At 35.6% G+C, this 22,259-nt stretch overlaps 1 protein-coding gene across 1 annotated transcript in view; it reads left to right on the top strand.

The window, feature by feature from the left end:
* The window catches only part of LOC149420003 (exportin-4-like), a 44,770-nt gene that overhangs the window by 19,233 nt on the left and 3,278 nt on the right, over positions 1-22,259 (top strand). Inside the window, exons 8-11 of the mRNA XM_089637416.1 lie at positions 4,451-4,536; positions 5,860-6,040; positions 14,525-14,791; positions 20,753-21,020. Of these exons, the coding sequence (XP_089493542.1) occupies positions 4,451-4,536; positions 5,860-6,040; positions 14,525-14,791; positions 20,753-21,020 (802 nt within the window). The remainder of the gene's footprint in view (positions 1-4,450; positions 4,537-5,859; positions 6,041-14,524; positions 14,792-20,752; positions 21,021-22,259) is intronic.

The following is a 22,259-nucleotide window of genomic DNA, read 5'->3' on the forward strand; positions in this document are numbered from 1 at the left end:
ATGTGAGATTTTTTCAAAAAGTATCTTTCATTTGGTCACAAAAAATTGCCAAAGATGCCTCGTAAAATCATGTAAAATCGTCATCTTCTGGGGCCTATATTCTATAATTTAAGGCAAAAATCGAAAATCTGATCCATATGCGTACTTTATCAGGGTGGCCACAGACCTGGAAAACCGGGAAAACCGGGAATTATCAGGGAATTTTACCGAACCGGGAATTATCAGGGAAATGTCAGGGAATTTTAAAATATTCTAAAAATATCAGGGAATTCCAAAAATAAAACGAAATTCGTTATTTACGATTTGTGAAGTCCCAAAATTGTGTTTTATTACTTTTACTTGCGGCGTGTGTAACAAAAGATATGCTGACAAAGACAAACTAGATAAGTAGGTATTTTTTTATTATTATTTTCGTAAATAGCCCTTGCAACACAATCATGTCGTAAACCACCCGCCTTGGTTTTTCCCCCATAGGTACTATGTAGGTGCGAAATCTGTAAAGAAAAAGCTAGCAAAGTTACAACAAAGTGTCAAAAGGGTCGGAACCCAGTACGGTCGTAATAAAATTTAAAGATCATCATTATCAACATTTTTACAAAGTGTCAATACAGTAGAACCTCGTTAATTCGAAATCCACGGGACATCGAAAATCAAATTTCGAATTAACGAATTCCCACGTAATTCGAATTTTTATGAAAAAAAAAATACGCCGAAAATCGATTTTCTCGGCCGCCTTTTCAAATCCGGGTGGTATTTTAGTTGTAAACTCGTATTAATACCAATTATTTCTTTATTTTCGCGGCCGATTACCGTAGCGGCGGGCCCTTTAAATTCAGATATTCGCAATAAATTCGTAAAAATGCTATATTTTTACGCGTAAATCGAGATTTCGCTGCCGATTTCGGTCGCGGCCTACCCTTTAAATTGAGATACGTAAAAATGCGATATATTTCCGCGTAAATCGAGATTTTGTGGTAATTTTCCGTCGCAGCCGGCCCATTATTTCAAATATCTGAATTTAAATTCGTAAAAATACTATATATTTCCGCGTTAAACGAGAATTCGCGGCCGTATTCCGTCGCGGCCGGCTCTTAAAATTCAGATTCGAAAAAAATTCGCAAAAATACGATATATTTTCGTGTAAATCGAGAATGCGCGGCCGATTTCCGTCGCGGCCGACCCTTTAAATTAAGATATTTGATGTAAATTCGTAAAAATATGAAATATTTCCGCGTAAATCGAATTTTATCGGCAGTTTTTCGTCGCGGCCGGCCTTTTAAGTTCAAATGTTTGAAGTAAATTCGTAAAAATATGTCATATTTCGGCGTGAATCGAAATTTTTCGGCCGATTTCCGTCGCGCCGTATTTTTTAACTCGGATATTCGAATTAAAGTTAGTAAAAATACGATATATTTCCGCGTAAATTGAAATTTCGCGTCCGATTTCCGTCGCGGCGGGCCCTTTAAAATTCAGATATTCGAAATAAATTCTTAAAAATACGATATATTTACGCGTAAATCGAGATTTCGCGGCCGATTTCTGTCGCAGCGGGCCATTTAAATTCAAATATTCGAAATAAATTCGTAAATATACGATACATTTACGCGTAAATCGAAATTTCGCGGCCAAGTTTCGTCGCGGCCGACCCTTTAAATACAGATATTTGGTGTAAACTCGTAAAACTACGACATATATCCGCGTAAAACGTATTTTCTCGGCCCTTCAAACTCGGATATTCGAAATAAATTTGAAAAAATACAACATTCCAGTGTAAATCGATTCAGATTTACAAAATGATAATACTATTTAGGACGATGTATAAACCACGTAAAAATACATTTTTCGGCGTTTTACCGCCACGGCTGACTTTTATATTCAGATTTACGAAATATTATGATTTATTTTCGCAAAAATCAAATTTTTTCGAATTTCACGAACAAATTGTCGTGCGCGGACAAAAATAAATTACGAAATAACGAATTTCGAATTAAAAAAAAATTTGTATGAAAAAACTTTTCTGCGGAAATTTTTATGGCGAAAATTTCGAATTTCGCGTTTTTTCGAATTATCGGGGTTCTACTGTACTTACTTTTGTTTATTTGTCTATTTTTGTCTGGTCTTTTCATTTGTACACAAATTGTCTTCAGGCGAAATATCATAAATTTGTAATAAGTGTATTTTGTTTTGAATAGATCATTGTGGTGCAAGGAAATAATAAATGCTTTAGATGACGGAATTCCCTTTATTTATGTATCTGTTCTAATTTTCTGGCGTAGATGAAAATCGTGTTTCAAAAATAAAATTTTGAACGATATGTCCTTATACCAAATAAAACATATCAGGGAAAAATATAGAAACTGCCCTGGAAAACCTGGAATTATCAGGGAATTTTGAAATCCGTTTTTTGTGGCCACCCTGTTTATATATACCATGTCTTTTAACTAAAAAAAAAAAAAAACTGTTTACTCTAGTATTTTAGCCGTAAATCCAAATTAAAATTTTGTATGAAACAGGCACCGCAGCCGTTCCTCTTAAGTATGTACATACTTGATGGTGTGATTTACATTTTTTATTTATTTTATTTTATCTTATATTATAGAATCAAACAGTACATGATTTACAGAGATGAAACAATATACAGGAATAAGATACTTCATGTTGGGTACCCATGATATGTTTCCTTATGATTTCCTTAAGTGGTATGTTTATTCCTCAATTACCAGGTGACGTGTGTAGTGAATAGGTGTGTGTGTAATGTATGTGTGTGTGTGTGTGTCTGTATTCGCATTGAACAGTTTAAATTATTGACATGATGCCACGTTTGAATTAGGGCAGTGAATCCGAAAAAAAATATTTTAGACAAATATTATTTAGAGACTATTTTTTTTTGATTTTTGACTTGATTTTTGCGAAAATAAATCATAAAATTTCGTAAATCTGAATCTAAAAGACAGCCATAATGGTAAAATGCCGAAAAGTGTATTTTTACGTGGTTATGCATCGCCGTAATTAGTATTACAGTAGAACCTCGTTAATTCGAAATCCAGCGGATATCAAAAAACAAACTTCGAATTAACAAATCTCCACGTAATTCGAAATTTTATGAACAAAAAAAAAAAAAAACAACGAAAATCGAGTTCCTCGGCCGCCCCTTCAAATTCGGGTGGTATCTTTGGAGTAAACTCGTATTAATACGAAGTATTCCCGTTTAAATCGAATTTTGGCAGCCGATTTCCATCACGATCGGCCCTTTAAGTTCAGTTATTCTAAGCAACTTCATAAAAATACCACACATTTCCGCGTAAATCAAATTTTCGAGACCGATTAACGTCGCGGCCGGTCCTTTAAACTCGGATATTCGAAAAATACGATATATTTATGCGTAAACCGAAATTTCTCGACGATTTCTGTCGCGGCCGACCCTTTAAATTCAGTTATTTATAATAAATTCGTAAAAATCGATATATTTCCGCTTCAATCGAATTTTCTCGGCAGATTTTTGCCGCGGCCGGCCTTTTAAAATCAGATATTTGAAGTATATTCGTAAAAATATGTCACAAAGTTCTTTTTTCATGTTTGGAAAAAGGTAATAATCACTGGGAGACAGATCAGGACTGTAGGATGGATGTGGCAAAATTTCGAAGCCCATCTTCTGCAGGGCAGCCATCGCAACACGGCTCTTGGGAACAGGCGCGTTGTCGTGCAGAAGGAGGACACCTTTGGTCAATTTTCCCCTTCTTTTCTCCTTGATGGCTTCCTTTAATTGCTCTAGAATTGAAGCGTAGTAAATTCCGGTTATGGAAACACCTTTATCTTTGTAATCGATCAACAGGATTCCTTCTGAGTCCCTGTCGCCATGATTTTCCCAGTCGATTGTGACACCTTAAACTTCTTGGGTGGTGGTGTGCCTTTCTTGTGCCACTGCATAGAGTCCTGTTTAGACTCGGGTCACTCGCAATACTGCGAATTGTTGAACGACTAATGACTGACTGACTGACTCACTGCGTCGGGCCTATTTATATAGCCAAGCCGACGGCGGCAGTAGCTTCGCGAGACCGCTGGTAAACTGCCGGTTCAGCGAGATTCATCTCGATGTTTCGATGGCGCTGAAATTATGCCCAGGCATTTGCCTAGAACCTTCTGGCGGATGCGCGTAATGTACCTAGTCAAACTCGCAATTGTATTGAAGTAGATGTTCGTACACAGCAGGTAGCCGGTATTATTTACGTTACGCAATTAATTGTGCCTTGCAAAATGTCTTGAAAGTTCGCGGCCCATGCATTCTATACCGGTCGTCTTTCCGGAACCTTCTAGGAGCGTCGATCGCTATATATATATATATATATAAAAGGATACTCACCACACACCTTGTTACAAATCCTTTATGTAACAAATTTATATCCTGTCCAATTTAGTATAGTACATAATGTAACTCTGTGTGTTTCTCTAGAATGCAAGAACTTTTACAAGCCGGAGAAGAAGGGTTGGCCCTGGGTAATGTTTACGAAGATCTTCATTGGACTTTGATGTTTGCTGGTAAGTAAGATAATCATTATATTATATAAATATATTTGACCAGTCGGTGGCTGAATTGACACTGCACTTGGGTCCCACTCAGGCGTAGTGTGTTCAATTCCTCGGCTGGCTAAGTCCTCCATCACAACACAAGCAACATTTTCCGCTTACTGTGGTGCTAGTAGTCAAATATTGTCAGGTTATTCGTAACCCGGGAATATTTGCCTTTCTTTAAAAAAAAAAAAATATATGTTGTGTTTTTTATTGTTATTGAAAACAATAACAATAAAAAACACAAATTTTTTTTTGTAATGAAAGGCAAACATTCCCAGGTATAAAACTTGTTCCTTCTTTAATAGAACGTTTAATCCATTTGTGTGGGTTTTATCGCACACCGTACGTTCAATTTATTATAAAAAAATACAACCCAATCTCATTTTTCAATATATGGTACAGCAAACATGTCGTACTCACGGCCCACTCGATTCAAACTTTTCAAAATAAACCTATATTTCTCTAAATAAGTTTTTGTTCATATGCGGCCAACATAAACATAGACCTTGTTATTGTTTCCCGTAAGAGCCTCCGATTTTAATGTAAAGTTATAAATATAAAAGTTTAACCTCTCAGACAAAGACATTTATATACTATATGTTCCTTTGAAAACTGTCAAAACGTGATAATTTTTGTGTTATTTACAAGTTTTGCTAAAAGCATCATAACTCACGTCTTGGGAAACATAGCCTCATTCTAAAAAATGTTTTGGAAAGATTATGAAATCCACTATTGCATTGTGTTGTTATAAGTAAATATTTGCGTTTCTAAATATATATTTTATGAAAACGTCAAAAATATGTAAGAATCAATAACCATTATTTCAAAGCCGTGAAAAATGTACTTTTTTCTGAGTATCATAAAGAAATAACACTTTATATATTGAAGAAATATAATTAAAAACTATTAGTCACCTCAAAATATTAACCGTCCAAACTAAAATATTTTTAATAAATTATTTAGAAACGCAATAAATTATGAACGAACAAGATGACAGATTCAATCGGCTTAGATAATGCAGTTCTACGTTCCATAGATATTGTTGAATACAGACGCGTAGCGTTATTCATTATCGATACTCTGTTTTTTAAATCATGGCAATCCGTATACTAGTGATGGAAATAAATCGATTTTTGTAAAATCTCGCGCGTTTACGTGAAAAGACGTTCTAATGTCTTGACCGCTATTATCATATTTACGTCTTTTGACGTTCTAATGTTCTGAGTGGTTAAAGTTTTGTTAGTAAAGGGTTAAATTAAATTTGATTTGTTTTATTTTGCTATTTTCCAGGTCATGTCCTGACAATGGAGGGAGATGGTGATGGTGAAGGAGAAACTCCCACAGCCCCCGGGGAACTGGTGCGCTACAGCTCGGGCGCCGGGGGAGACCTGAATGCCTCCATGCGACTCCTCGATGCCACCGAAGCCGCCCCCGATCCAGCTGATCTGCAGTCGGCCCATCAGATGGTCAGGTATACACTAGCTCAAACTCTCAAAACGCCCGAACAACCTATTAAATAGACAGTTCTTGAATTAGACCAAGACAAGTAAGTGCTTCTATGCGCATGTAAATTATTGATTGTTTTTATGTTAGATTTGTAGAACTCCATTTAGTTTTTATAAAAATTTAATGTAAACCAAATTTAATAATGTTTTTATTAAGTTCTGCAAATATTTTAGTTTTTTATTATTGTGACAGGTCTTTCAACTCTTTAGGTTTTTAGATACTCTTTTTCGTCTTCTCGGATTAACAAGTTCCCAACTTTCAAATCTTCTGAAAAAATGAGCTGTAAAGAACGATACTTTAAAGCTCATTTCCTCAGGACAGCGCTTTTTCAGACACATAAATAATCCACTAACTAGATTGATATATTCGGGCTTTTTGTATGAAACAAATTGGTCCTCTATTTAACCATAGATATGCCAATATTTAGACAAATTTTATTTGTCCAACAATACTACATCACACACTCAAACTCAAAAAAACGGTGCGACCCTAGACAATATAATTCTCATTCGGAGACTACTTATTAGTCTAAAATATTTAAAAAATAAAAATGTTTGAAAAGTCAAAATATTACCTCACAACGGGAAAATGATAAGCTCAGTTACATGTTAAGCATTTTTATTTCATTAAGACAATAAATTATAGATAACAGTAATAGACAATTATAAGAGAGTTTAACACATGTTTTGTTGGTTACAAACACATGTTCTATTTCGTGTTCGAGATATCAAGATTAAGCGTTAGCTACGCGTAATTTCATAAAGAACCACTCGGCCTTTTGCTTCCGATTGAGAAATGAGAGCCACAAAATTACGGATATCTCGCTAATATTGGATAAACCATATATTAAAATCTGCCAAAACTACAAGACTACGGCGTGGTTCGAGATCAAAATATCAAACAATCATAGATGTACCACTCAACGAAAAACAAACCAGGTTTTTTCCAAAGACATTCAAAATTCAAAAAAATATTTATTGCACAAAAATAGTACAAAGGGTATAGTTTATAGGTTACATCCTATTTCTTCCAGCTAACCCAACAAATAGACATTATATTACATAACCCACAGACATATGAATATTAATAGACGAGAAGTTAAAGGCGAGGGGTTAAACCATGAGTTGCGGGACGCAGAGAAGAAAGCTGACTGTGATTCGTCAATAAATCAATCTGACAGTAAATAGGCATCTCGCATTATAATATCACCATTTAGTTCTTAAAAGTAAAATCTGCTTTTGAATGAATAGAAATTTTTATATGGGAGCGCAAATTACTCGCCACGTTATGAACAAATTTGCGAAGTCCAAATTCGGCAAAAAATTTCTTCTATTTTCAGAGTCGAATATATTGTTTACTTATTTAGTTAAGACACTTTTATAAATGTTCATAATTTACTTCCCAGCAACCAACCATGAGCACACTTGAGAATCGCTACATTCGACCAACGTTGGAGGGTTGTCACAACCGCTCTGTTCCTATTAATAATAAAATAATTAAATCTTTAAGAAAATATATAACATTTCACTTTTAAGAAGATAATAGAAATGTAAAACAACTAAAAAAACAAATGAAATTATATACACACAGCTTTTACCAGCGATTCCTAAGAGTATTTGGAGTAAAAATTTAGACATCATTTTGCCGTCCGATGACACTTTTTCAATTAAAAACAAAAACATGTTTTTCTATCACACATCGCCACTCGGTATAACCTAGCGCATTACGTGATATGCACTCCTTCTCGTTCCAGCAGTATCCTGTAGATTCACCTTAAAAGGGACTTGGGTTCAGGATTGAATATAATACGTAAGGCTGGTTGAATATTTACAGAGATCGTTTATTGCTTGTTAACTGTGAGACTACAGAATACCGAATGGCAATACAGGCTACCGCCGAAGTGCTCCCCGCACCTCGCGGCCCGTAGGTAGGTACCGTGTACCACATTCTCCCCCACTTAAGAGGAGAACTCCTACCAGGTTTACATCTTACCTGAGCCTGTTTACAACATATTTATATAGTTATCATATATGGTAGAGTAATAATAATAGTAATACATTATCTATAGGTTGTACACATTAGTTTTTTCTGTGCCGCAGCCTTCCAGTCCAAGGAGACTGCCACGGTGGTTCCTGAAACAGAGGAGAAGACCCATTAGCCCCTTTCCGAAAATAATTGGAAAGGTCTAGGTCTGATACTCTCATATCAGAGCCTAGATCGTCACTATATACTTTTTTACGCTCTTTGGGATTCCACCTTACACTCATTGGTGTCAGTTGATCCTCATGTCTTTTCCAGATTTGCCCTGAGTCTTTTATGAAAATTAAGTAGGTATTAAATCCAATTCTTTTTTTAATGATACCTACCACCCAACCTTTTTTTCCTCTATAATCCTTAGTCATCACCTTTTTCCCCACCACAAATATATTCATATTTCTTTTCTTAGATTTATAACTCTTTTTCTGATTTTCTCTACTAACTAATATTTTACTCTTTACTTTATCCGACATACACCTCTCCCCCCTCCTTTCCGCAATCGCTGGAGAAATGAAATCAAACACGGACCTTAATCGTCGTCCTAACATAGCCACCGCTGGCTCTACACCAGTCGTGATATTTGGGGTATTCCTATAATCAATTAGGAATTTTGTTAACCTATCATCGACGTCTCTCGGTAACCCCCCATTATGTAAAATCTTTTTTAAAAAATTTTTACACGTTTTAACTCCGTTTTCAGCTAACCCATTACTCTGCGGATGATTCACAGGAGAAGTGATGTGCTGGATTTTTCTATCTTTACAAAAACGCTTAAATTCTTCTGAACAGAAAACAGACCCGTTATCCGATACAATAGTTTCTACAGTACCAAATTGAGCAAACATCCTCTTTAATTCCCTTAAAGTATTATCCGTATTAGCTTGTTTTAAATTAATGCATTCTATCCACTTGGTACTTGCATCTACTATAATTAAAAAATTTGTATTAGCCATCGGACCAAAAAAATCAATATGAATTCTTGTCCACGGCTTTTCCTCAATCGGCCAATGTTGTAAAGGAGTTTTTGGTGGATTCGCCTGATTTTCCAGACACTCTTTACATGATCTAACTAAATTTTCTATATCTCTTCCCATTTTTGGCCACCAGAAATACCCTCTTGCTAACCCTTTAGTTTTAGCTATACCTAAATGTGAACGATGTAACATATTTAACAAATCCCCTCTCATAGAATTTGGAATGATGGCTTTATGTCCCCAAAAAATACAATCTTCTACTAAAGACAACTCATCTCTAATTTTCCAAAAAGCCCATAACTCACTATCTTTTGGAATTTTCCTTGGCCAACCCTGCCTTAAATATTGTTTTACCAATGATAATACGTCATCTTTAATAGTGGTTTCTTTTAAATTATCAACATTTAATGGAACCTGAGAGTTATCACTAACATAAAATAACAACTCTTTTTCAATATCCTGAAAATTAATGGAACTCAGCTTCTCTATATATAAATCCTCCGATTTATTTGTCTCTTCTATTGGTAATCTTGATAAAAAATCTGAACAATTTTTTTCTGAAGCTACGTATTCAATTTCATAGTTAAACCCTGCCAAAATTAAACTGTAACGTTGCAATCTATTAGCACTCAACACAGGAATGCCCTTCTTTTCTGACAAAATTCGTACTAACGCTTGATTGTCGCATTCTAATTTGAATTTCCTACCGTATAAATATACAAAGAATTTTTTTAATGCAAACACTATCGCTGTTGCTTCTAAATCTAAAATACTATATTTACTTTCTGTGTCTGTCAATTTCCTTGATGCAAACGCTATAGGTCTACTACTACCATTTGAATAAGTATGTAAAATTGTCGCTCCCAATCCCTCTAAGGATGCATCCGTTACTAATTTTACTGGTATACGTGAATCAAAATGTACTAATACGCAATCCGAAGAAATTTCTTTTTTAAGTTCCAAAACTGCATTTTCACAGTCCTTTGACCAAATCCACTCTGAATCTTTTTTTAATAATTTATATAGAGGTCCTAACAAACTAGATATATTCGGAATAAAATTTCTATAATAGTTAACTAAACCTAAGAAACTTCTTAACTGGTTAATATTACATGGACTACTAGACTCCAATATTGCTTTAACTTTACTTTCTAATGGTCTAAAACCTTCCTTCGAAATAAAATACCCCAAGTATTCAATACTTGTTTTGAAAAATTCACACTTTTCTTCATTTACCGTGAGACCACAAAGTTTCAATCTATTCAAAACTGCTAATAAATTTTTATTATGTTCCGCAACTGATTTGCCCGTAATCAAAATATCATCGTAAAATATAATTGTTCCGTTTAAACCTTGCAATGAATTAAACATAACCCGCATAAATATACCTGGTGCTGCATTCAAACCATACACCAGTCGAGTATATCTATATAAACCTATATGTGTAGCTATGGTAGTTATATCTCTACTACCTTCACTTAACTGTAATTGTGAATATGCCATTTTTAAATCTAATTTAGAAAACATTACCGCTCCACTGATTTGTGTCAATAAATCCGTAATTACGGGTACTGGAAATTTATTTACAACCAAACCTGGATTAACTGTTAATTTATAATCTCCACAGATCCTAACCGATCCATCTTTCTTAATTATTGGAACAATGGGAGATGCATATCTACTCGTTTCTACTGATTGTAATATTCCCTCTAAAACAAGTCTATTAATTTCATGTTCGACTTTATCTTTAATAGCTAAAGGTATTTGCCTTGCATTGCACATTTTTGACTGAAATCCCTCTATTAATTCCAGCTCAACACTATATTTATTAAATTTCCCTAATTTATTCGTTAATACGTCTCCAAATTGTGTTTTCAACTTATCGACATCTAAATTGCATTCTTCATTAGCACTAAAATTATTTACTACCGTGCAATTATTCAAAAAACTAATGCTAATCCCAAATAATTCCATAAAATCCCTACCTAAAATTAAATCCGATCCATTTTCAATAACCACAAATTCAAAATTTTGTTGATTATTATTACATGAAACCAATAAATTTATTTTACCGCTCGCTTTTAGCGGCTTGTTATCGTAACTCGCTAAGTGTAAATTAAATTGCATTAAATTAACATGTTTAAAATATAATTTATAGATACGTTCGGGTATGGCACTAATTCCCGCTCCTGAATCTATCATTGCCTCGAATGAAATATCATTTATTTTCAATTTAATTACATACGGTTCAATCCTCTTATTAATACTTGATACAAAAATCTTTTTTTTAATGCACGAAATATTTCTACAAAATTTAGCAATGTGACCTTTTTGACCGCATTTAAAACACTTCGAAAATTTATTATTCACAACCTTGCACTCTGATTTAAAGTGCCCGAATTTATTACAATTAAAACACTTTTTCTGTTCCGAATCTAGATGCTTCAATTTCGGTTTAAAATTATTACTATCGCGCGATGAACTTCTACTATGCCTCGAATTTAAATAAACACTTCGATGTTTCGATACTGATGGATTATTTTTCGGACTTTTTGATCTTGAACGTGAACTAGCTACTTGATAACACACTTTTTCATCTTTAAAATTTGCTTCTGAAGCCTCTAAACACGCTGCGATTGAAATTAATTTCTCAAACGAATTTTTTTCGCCCTCAATGAATAACCGTTCTCTAATTCTAGGGTTCCTCACTTTACAAATGAATAAATCTTTTAAATTATCTTCAAATCTAGTACCGAATTTACAATTAATGGATAAACTTTTTAACCGTGCCGCAAATTCTTTTACACTTTCTCCTGATTCATTAACTACATTATAAAATTTTGATCTTTCTTCAAACAACGAAGTAACATTTTCACAATAATTACCCAAAAATTCACACAAAATTTCTACTGTGACATCATTTATTTTTTTAGGAGTAACCAACTCAATCAATAATTTAAAAGTTTCCTCCTCCAAAGCGTTCAAGAATATAGCCCGTTTCTTTTCGGCAGAAATTTTCTCATCATATAAAATGAAGTAATTCTCCAATCTTGCTTTGAACACCCCGAAACAATCTGACTTGTGACTGAAGGTCTCTAAAGGTTTGATTTGAGCCATGATTTTACAACAAAATTACAACAATATTATTAAAAAAAAATTATCAACACAAAACTTAAACTATGGACTTAACTTAAGGCTAATGATGTTGTAGCTCTGGTTCTGGTCATCTACTCCCTCCTGTTGCAGATCTTCCTTCTTAACCTCGGCTGTACTCCAAGAATAGCTCTCGACCGATAGTTCCCAAGGATCCGCTCTCAGCTGCTCCTTGCTCCAAATACAGCTCCCCGCTGTGCTGCTGTTGTTCAGCCCCCGGTTCTTATGGTTTGAAGATGAATTCAGCTCCCCGCCGAATATTTATCCTCTTCACGATAACTCCGCTCCCGCGTGGTTATCTGGAACTATTTTTATTGATTCCGGTTTCGCAATTCAGCTCCCCGCTGAATTATTTCCAATCTTATTTTACAAAGATTCTACGATCCTGTTCTATTAATGTTGCGAGACTCCCCGTCCGTAACATTAAAAAGAGCACCGCCAATACGTGAATACTCTTCGAATTTCTTGAATTATAACAACACGTTTGCCGCGTAAATTCTTTTAACTTCGCCACTGTTTTATAATAATTAGTGACCAAGTTTCCTCGTCGCCACTGTAGTATCCTGTAGATTCACCTTAAAAGGGACTTGGGTTCAGGATTGAATATAATACGTAAGGCTGGTTGAATATTTACAGAGATCGTTTATTGCTTGTTAACTGTGAGACTACAGAATACCGAATGGCAATACAGGCTACCGCCGAAGTGCTCCCCGCACCTCGCGGCCCGTAGGTAGGTACCGTGTACCACACCGTACATACGAAACAAGCGCGTACCTAACACGTGGTCCGTTGCGACGTGTGATAGTATAATCCAAAGATAATATATGATCGGTGGTGAAGTGCGATAGAAAAATATAATATTTTAAATTTTAATAGAATAATTTTAATAGCAAAATGACACATACATTTTTCATTCCAAACATGCTCACTGTATCTACATTTTACTTCCAAACATACCATTTTTTCACAATTGATAACCAACCATTTATCCTATATTAAGTGTTGTTTATGAGTTGTGTAAAATTCAAAACTCGTTTAGTAATAACGCCATTAAAGTGGAATAAATTTAAAAATGATTGGTTTATTATCCTTTATTAATACGACGGAGTTCCAAATGATACTATTATGTATTTTATCAAAGCGCAAAAGGCGAAGGCATATCCCTGATTCTTGTGCACGGCTTTGTGTTTCGCGTCCATCGCGTGATAGTATATGTTTCTAAAACTGATCCATATTATACGATGTGAATAAGCTTAAAATAAAGTAAAATAATGCTTATATTATGGAATGTAATACGACAATTGGGTTTATTCTCTTTTTCACATCTATTTTTACAAGTTTTCATAGCACAAGCCACCATTTTGCCGTGTTATTTCGTAAAATGAACCGATGATGCCTCGACCATAGTTCGCACAAGAATGATGATGTCACGTTTTCTAAATTCACGGGAGGCCATACGCGAGCATAGCCGGCTCCAATGGAACTGGTATGGGGAGTGGGGAATAATACGCTTTTAATCACTTAGGGCAGGTCTACTAATATTCATATGTCTATGACATAACCCAACAATTACATGTTAACAAATTCATGTAAAATAAAAAATAAAAAACAGAGGTATTTAATTTATGTAAGGTATTCATTTAAGGTGTAGTGACATTTGTTTAAAAGAAATGTTTTTAGTGTTGATTTAAATTTAAGTATGTCGGTTATTTGTTTGATGCTACGTGGAAGGTTGTTATATACTTTAATGGCCATGTAGTGTGGTCCTTTTTTTTTTCAGAGTTTTTCATTGGTGGATATAGTTAGGCAACAGTATGACGTCACGAGCCATGGAGATTACTGTCTTTTCTACGGTTCCAATTCTCGATCAGAATTATCTGGTCAGACGGAACCTCGTGAGGAAAAGGTTTGGGCTAATGAATGAACGGAGTTGGCTGAGTGCAATCATATTGTCTATGGACCTAAACTTTTTAAAAAGGCCTTGAGTTTTCTTTATCTTTGTCTATGGTAAGCCCGTAGGACCTTAATAAGAAGTTATCGATCTAGTTAGTGGTTTATGTATTTATGTAAAACACTCTGGTGGTAGAATAATGGACTCTTGTTATGATAATGTGTTGTCGTGCTTCACATTACGGTGGTATAATAGGACCTTGTAGAAGAAAACATGTGTTATCATAACACTAGATTGTTAGTTTAGGTTAGGTTTGTTTGTTATTTTTCTTCAATGTTCTTTTATGGAACCGCAGGTCTCTGCTAATAATGTTTTATGTTATTTTGTTGTTCAGATTGACGAGCGGCGTCCTCCGGCTGTGCTGGTGGTGCGGTTGGGGAGCAGGGCGCTGGCTGGGCTCGCCTGCCCTGGCCGCCGACTGTCTGTGGCTGGGCCGCCGCCTGCTGCGCGCCTACGCGCCCGGTGGCCACTGCCTGCCGCGGGGGGTGGGTGCAGCAGGGGCGGCGGGCGCCGGGGCACTGCTGCGGGCGCTTCAGGGGGAGCCGCAGGTGGCGCGCCGGGCGGTCGCGCTTCTAGTCACGGTGGCCACCAACAAGCAGCAGTGAGTGGAGTTTTGTGTGTTTAGATGTAATTTATATTTAATTCTATTGCATTGTGCTACAGTACGATGTTACTCACTTTCAATGTGTGTTATCGTATATGTATTACTTTTGAATGTGTGTTATCTGTGTGCTATATTGTCTTGTACTTTTGAATGTACGTTATCGTATTGTCATTCAAAGTGTTTGTGTACTTGGGACGCTCTATTAAGTTCTATGATTGTATGTAAGAGTCTGTTATTTATTTTATATAACGGGAGATATTGAATTTAAGATATAAATATTGTATTATAATTGTATATTGAGATAGAACCTGCAGACAAGCAGCCATGCGGCAGCTTCGTGGGACTATCTACATATTGTCTAAAAAAATATATATATAATAATTTTCAGTCAATAAAGGTCTTTAAAAAAAAAAAAAAACCTTTTCAAACTTTTTTTGGTATTTTTATTGTAATTTTTTTTTATATATAGTTAGATATTGCTACTATCATTTGAAAGAACATTAGGTCTCGGTTGGTGTGTTTCACGTGAAATGACAATTTATTTATTTATTGTACAATTTTACAGCGCCGTTTTTGTGAGATATCACCTCAGGGTAAATGTCACGTTTTGGTAAACTGTATACCAAAAATGTAACATTTAATAGAAAAATTTAAAATACGTAAAAATTAAATATCGAAAAATATCTTCCGTCGAGATTAAACATAAAAATTTAATTTCTGGAGGTGATTCTGTATGATGGTAGAATAATAAATAATAATAAACAAAAATATTTTTCCATAGAAGAATATTTATTTTCCCATACACACAATTAATCTTTTTACTTAAAACTAAACTACCTTAAAAAATTAGAATTTCGAAAAAAGTTATTTATCTTTCCTACTTTTTAAGGGCGGCTTGCACCATAAGTTAAATTTGATTTAAATATAATTTTAAACACATTATTTGATTCAAGTCGACTTGGCGTCTTGCACCACAAAATTTAAGTCGTTAAATGCGTTTAAAGAACTGTCAAAGTTAAATACCCAAAAGCGGCTGTTTAACCGAGTCAAACGTATTTAGCCCTACTCATAAAGCAGTACTGTCAAAAATTTTTTAGGTTATCTCTTCGATTTCTGATTGCGGTTAAAATCTATCTCATTTTAATTTGTATTCACAATGAACATTTGGGATTTGTATTCTGACGATCATGAAGAAATTATATTATAGAAATTATAAATAACTTAAATAAATTATAATATAGTCAGAGAAGTAAACACTAACTAACTAACTAACTAACCATCACGCCGTTTCCCCGCAGGGGTAGGCAGAGAGGACGGACCGCCAAACAACTCGGTCTTGGCACACACTCCTTGCCTCATTCACATTCATACATCGTCTCATACATACTCTTCTATTATTCTGGCTCTTGACATGGCCCGACTCGAGTATCTGATTCACTTGATCGTGCCATGTCTTCCTCGGGCGTCCCCAATTTCTGCTACCATTCACATTTGCATCATATATCCTCCTTACACTCCTATCTTCGCTCATTCGCTCTTTTTTTTTATTTTTTTTTTTTTTTATGTGTCACCTCACAAGAGTGTCCCTGCCTGTGCAGTGTACAGACAGGGGAACTATGTCACCACCCGGTTGGGCGGCGTTGTGAGGCGGAATAAGGTAGGGGCTGTAGGAAGGGAAAAACAGATGCCGGTAGCTCGTTCCACATACGAGCCGACTTACACAAAAAGAGTCGTAAAAACGGTCCGTTCTCATGAAGCCAACGTCAACCGTGAACGGGTGTTCGGTTCGTGTCCGTCGAGTTTCGCGCACGTGCACCGGTGCATCAGGAATCAATGCTGCTAGCTCCTTGGAGCAGGCTCCATTGAAATACCTGTAGAACAGACACAGCATGCCTACATTGCGTCTATGCATTAGAGAAGGCAATCGGTCTGTCAACAACGGGTTGTCAATCAGACGGATCGCTCTCCTTTGCACAGATTCAAGCAGGTTTATCAAGTATTTTGGGGCACCAGCCCAAAGGTGGCTCCCAAATTCAATAGTTGGGCGGACTTGAGACTTGTACAGGGTCAGCAGCTCTCTACATGCCCAAACCATCTAAGCGTCCCTTTCTTAATCTTACTCATTACGCTTACATCAGCCTTGCACTCTTTGCGGATCTCCATATTCCTCACACGATCAAACATGGTTTTACCACACATACGCCTCAGGGATCTCATTTCAACAGCATTTAATCTACTTTCATCCTTTCTTTGCCAGTTCCATGCCTCACTTCCATACATCAAGGTAGGTACCAGCACTCCGTTGTGGACTGCTAACTTCGCAAACACAAGAACAAATTTATTTGAAACACTCAGTGCCAAGAAGTTTCAAAGAAGATTTCGTCCCAGTAAAGAAATGACATCATTATTAGTGCAAGAAATTGAACCTCAGTTAAAATTCAACACCAATAAAAACATCAGCGAGGTGCTCATCACCTGGAGCTAACACTCCTTATCGAGGAGTACTTTGCAAGGTTGTAAACTTCTAATCATACCTACAGCATTCTTATAATACTTTAAAACAATATAATATGTAAAAGAAATAAAATAAAAAAACAAAATTACTCGGATAATTGTTTTATTTTTAATTCCAACAACAGAAGCTCTTTTTGTCTTATATCATCATTATGTCTATTTGCTTTAACTTTTTCTTCATAAAATAAATGAAAACACTATTAAACCACACACACAATCACAAAATATTTTGACACTTCAAGTAAAATGAAAAATCGTAGCTGTTTTATTTACGCGTTAATGGCGGTAACCACGCGGTAACTGTTTTACCGATGCGTTAATGACGTTTAACTAAAATCGCCACCGAACTGCGTGGTGCAGGACGCAACTAAACGCATTTAAGTTAAATGTATTTAGGGTCTTAAATGCGTTTAGTTAAATAAAATTTGCAATAGTTGGTGCAAGCCGCCCTTAATCATGTAGAATCATCCCCAAAGTTAGCGCATTTTATGTATTTTCAAATATACGCACGGTCTGAAAGGGTTAAAGACAGGCCGAGAATGAGGTTAGCAAATTAAGCTGCACACGCCTTTGGCACCATGGTTACCATCACACTGTTTCATCGTAGAAGCCTGAGTAAATCTGAATGTTTTGTATACGGCTAGCAGATTCTTCAATATTGACCAGCTGCAAACCCTGTACAAATCTCAAGTACGTCCAACAATTGAATTTTGAAGCCCGAGGACGACATTGCACGATCAAGTTTATCAGATACTCAAGTCGGGTCATGTCAAGAGTCAGAATAATAGAAGAGTATGTATGAATGTGAATGAGGTAAAAAGTGTGTGCCAAGACCGAGTTCTTTGGCGGTCTGTCCTCTCTGCCTACCCCTGCGGTGAAACGGCTTGATGGTTAGTTAGTTAGAATCTGTGCAAAGGAGGGCGGTTTGCCTGATTGACAACCTGTTGTTAACAAACTGATAAGATTTATTTATGTTTTGAAAAACAATACAAATCAACCCGAAATACTGTTTCCAAATTAATCATAAAAAGTAAAACTACGTATTTTAATGAAACATTTAAAAGCTATTTCAGCAATTCTAAAAAAACTTGGGATCAAATTAATAAATTATTGGGACATAAAACAAAAACAAACTGCGATGAAATTATCTCAAAGTACATGTTGAATAATAGCGGGAAAACAGAGGAAATCATTGTAAATAGATTCGCTGAGCAGTTTACCAATAGTATCAGCTCGATGTTACACAAATGAGACTACAAAGCGTCCAACATAGCACCTGTTGATTTGCCGCATAGCATGTACTTGCCCAGAGCGACCTGTGAAGATATACGCAGGATAGTCAGTCAACTAAATAATTCCAAGTCGCCAGGGATTGATAATATTAGAATGTTCGACATTAAAAAACATATAAATATTCTATGTCCGATAATTACTCATTTAATTAATAAAATCTTATCTCAAGCAGTTATACCGAATGAGCTTAAATGTAGCATTATTAGGCCAATATACAAAGGGGGAAAGCACACTGAAATGGAAAATTATAGACCTATCAGTATATTGCCAGCAATTGAAAAAATTCTAGAAAAATACATCTCCGTAAATTTAATAAAATACCTAGAAAGTTTCTCCATTATTGATCGCAACCAATACGGATTTCAAAAAAATAAAAGCACAGAAATTTTACTACAGGACTTTTCCAATTACGTAAATCAAGAACTCAATGATAAAAAACATATTCTTGTATTATTCATAGACAACTCTAAAGCGTTTGATACTATTGATCCGAAAAAACTATTACATACAGATATTGGAGGCGATAGGAATTAGGGGAAAATTACAAAAAACTTCTCAAAAACTATTTAACCAATCGACAAATTAAAGTGAAACTCTTTCAAACTTACAGCAAAGCTAAATATATGTCAACAGGAGTCCCGCAGGGGTCAATTCTCAGGCCAACATTATACATAATATTTGTTTCACTCATGAATAAAATTTTCACCTTTGTTAAGCATTACGTTTATGGCTCTAGTCATTTCGCATGAAGATTTATCTATTGCAATAAAACTCATGCAGCATGATTTCTTTTCTTTACAGAAATGGTCACATGATGCCGGCCTAATAATAAATTCCAAAAAGACTAAATTGATGTATATACGATCTCCACATGCCAAATACACCATCACGCCTATAATAAAGTCGCATACATCTGAGTGTATACACAATTCTTCACAGTCCTGTAAATGTGGAACCATTGAACTGGTACAAACTTATGTATATTTGGGGATAACTGTAGATGCGCATATGAAATGGGATACACACGTTAGCAACATATGCAAACGCCTACGAGTTATTGCGGGGCGAATTTACAAAATTAAATATTTTATGCCTATAAGTACGTTAAAAATAATCTATTTGTCACTAGCGGAATCTACAATCAGATACGGAATAACGTCCTGGGGAAACTCCTGCAAGACAAATATAGGTTACATCCAATCAATTCAAAACTCCATGACTAAGCTTTTGGTAAACAAACGTATTTATGCACAAAGAAGAGATATAAAATTATTATATGAGTCAGTTAACGTATTATCTGTTCGAGGAATATTATGGTTTAAAATTATATGTCAAAACATAACGTCAGATTCAATATACAAAGAAAAAGTAGATCATGCATATGACACAAGATTCAATAGAAATGAAGGTATGTCCATTCCGAAAATTATAAATAAATACGGACAACGGACTTTCTCTTATCTTGTGCCTACCATATTTAATAAGATTCCAATAGACATAAAAATTCAATCAAATTGCACCCCCGAATTAAAAAATAAAATTAAAAAATGGTTAATAGATCAAGCTTTTTTATACTGATATTGTTTATAATCTTATGCATATATATATACATATGAATATGAGTAATTTGCCTGTGTTACAACTGACTGTCTTTGTATTTTATTATTTTGTATTGTAGTAAGTTAAAAGTTATTCTATTGTTTCTTTTTTATATATGGCTCTGTTTTAGTGATTATTTAAGTTCTTATTTAAATTCTTCTGTATCTATTTTAAATATTGTGATTTCTCGCTTTTTGTATGCTTTGATAATATATTATGTTAAACTGACCTGCTGACAAACTGCTTGAGCAGTTTAACGGGTATAAATAATAATAATAAAAAAAAAAAAAAAAAAACTTAGTGAGTAAAACCTCAAATTGTAATATTTAATTATTGAAGACAATATTAGCGATTCCTAAACAAAAATGTGACTAACTTCGTATATGGACTTAACTTTTTGTTCACATTTCATTTTGCTCAACCTTAATACTGTTGCTAGGGCAAAAGCCGAGTCGAGAATAACTTGTTGCAAACTAGGCTATTTCTAGCAAAATTATTACTGTGACCTATTTGCGTAGATACTGAAATATTCGCACTTCATATAACTTTCAGAATAACCGACATCTCAAACTGCTCGGCACTGTGGGAGGCTGTGCGCTGGGGCGTGGGCCCGGGCGGCGCGGGCCTGTCGAGCGTAGCACGCCGCGGCCTGGCACGCGCCGGAGCCCTGGCCCTGGCCCAGCTGCCTGCTGGGCCCGAGCGCCCCCAGCGCCTGCACGAGCTGGTGCGACCTGCCAACGAAGCGCTCAACGCGCCCGCCGATTCGCCTGCTCTGCTGCACGCGCTGGACGTTTACGCAGGATTGGCGGATGGGGTGCAGGTTAGTTATTTTTAATATAATTTTTTTTAATCATGTCGACCTGTAAATATACATGCCTCAATACAAATGGCTTTGCCAGAAATTTTTATTCTTAAATATGAAGCAAACAAAACGTTGTTTTATATTTGTACAGATACGTGACTACATATTTCATAGCTTATGACAGAAATTACTACTATTTTTAGACAGTGCATAGTGCTGAATTCATTCCATGATGCCAGAGTTCACTTGCTTTGAGAGTATTACTGCTTCTCATAAATAACCTTTCTCTTTTCTGTTTAAACCTTTACCACTGAGTGATTTTTCAGGTTCAGAAAGAGAAAATAATCCACGGTGCATGCGGAAGCAATTTGAACACTAACTTATTGATATTGGCCATCGCGATAACGGATGTGTGAACTGGTGCATTGTCTTGATGAAACAACTCTTTCCTTTTCGCCAACTGCGGCTGTTTTTTCTTGATTCCATCATTTAAAGGCTTCGAATAATACTCGCCGTTCATTGTTTTTCCTTTTTGAATACAATCAATGAAAATTATCCTACACGCATCCCAAAATGCGCAGCTTTCTCATGTCTAAATTTTCAGTCAATATGCAATGTACAGCACTTTTTTAAATGCCTACCATGTCTACTAGCTCGCGCATTTTCTGTCAATGGTCATTCAATACCATTTTGTGTATTTTCTTCACCATTTTGTTAACCACTGCTATGTTGCTCTTGGCAGCTCGTGCAGCCACGTTTAAACTCTGTCACCCGATATTTTATTGTTGTAAATGAAGGAGCAGACTCTCCTAGAGTAGAATCTAGCTCGGCTTTGATATTGGTTGAACTGAGACCTTTCAAATGTATTGTATCACATAACGATGACCAATTTTTTTCGTATTCAAATTCACTGAGAGCGTTCACTATTAGAGAGGTTAAGGTTGTTTATTCTGAGAGGTTGTCAAACACAAACTACATAGCGTCTTTAAATTTCGAACTTATGCTATCTAAAGTTGGTACTTTCGACCACAGGAATTGTTTTCTAACAACGACCTGCATCTATAAGTCAGGTCAGGTATTTCAGGGACTACCCTCGTAGAAAATGCTAATGGCTAGTAATGTGGTTGTCACCGAGGTCGGCCGGTGTGATGTCAACAACACCATATTCACCAATAAAAACGAAGATGTCGTTCTGACGGCAAATTCATAAAAATATATAATAATAAAAAATAGCACATATTGAAAGATGGTTATAGA

This window comes from Hesperophylax consimilis, chromosome 11 (genome assembly GCF_061612785.1).
Source record: "Hesperophylax consimilis isolate HC1 chromosome 11, BYU_Hcon_1.0, whole genome shotgun sequence".
Taxonomy (NCBI): Eukaryota; Metazoa; Arthropoda; class Insecta; order Trichoptera; family Limnephilidae; genus Hesperophylax; species Hesperophylax consimilis.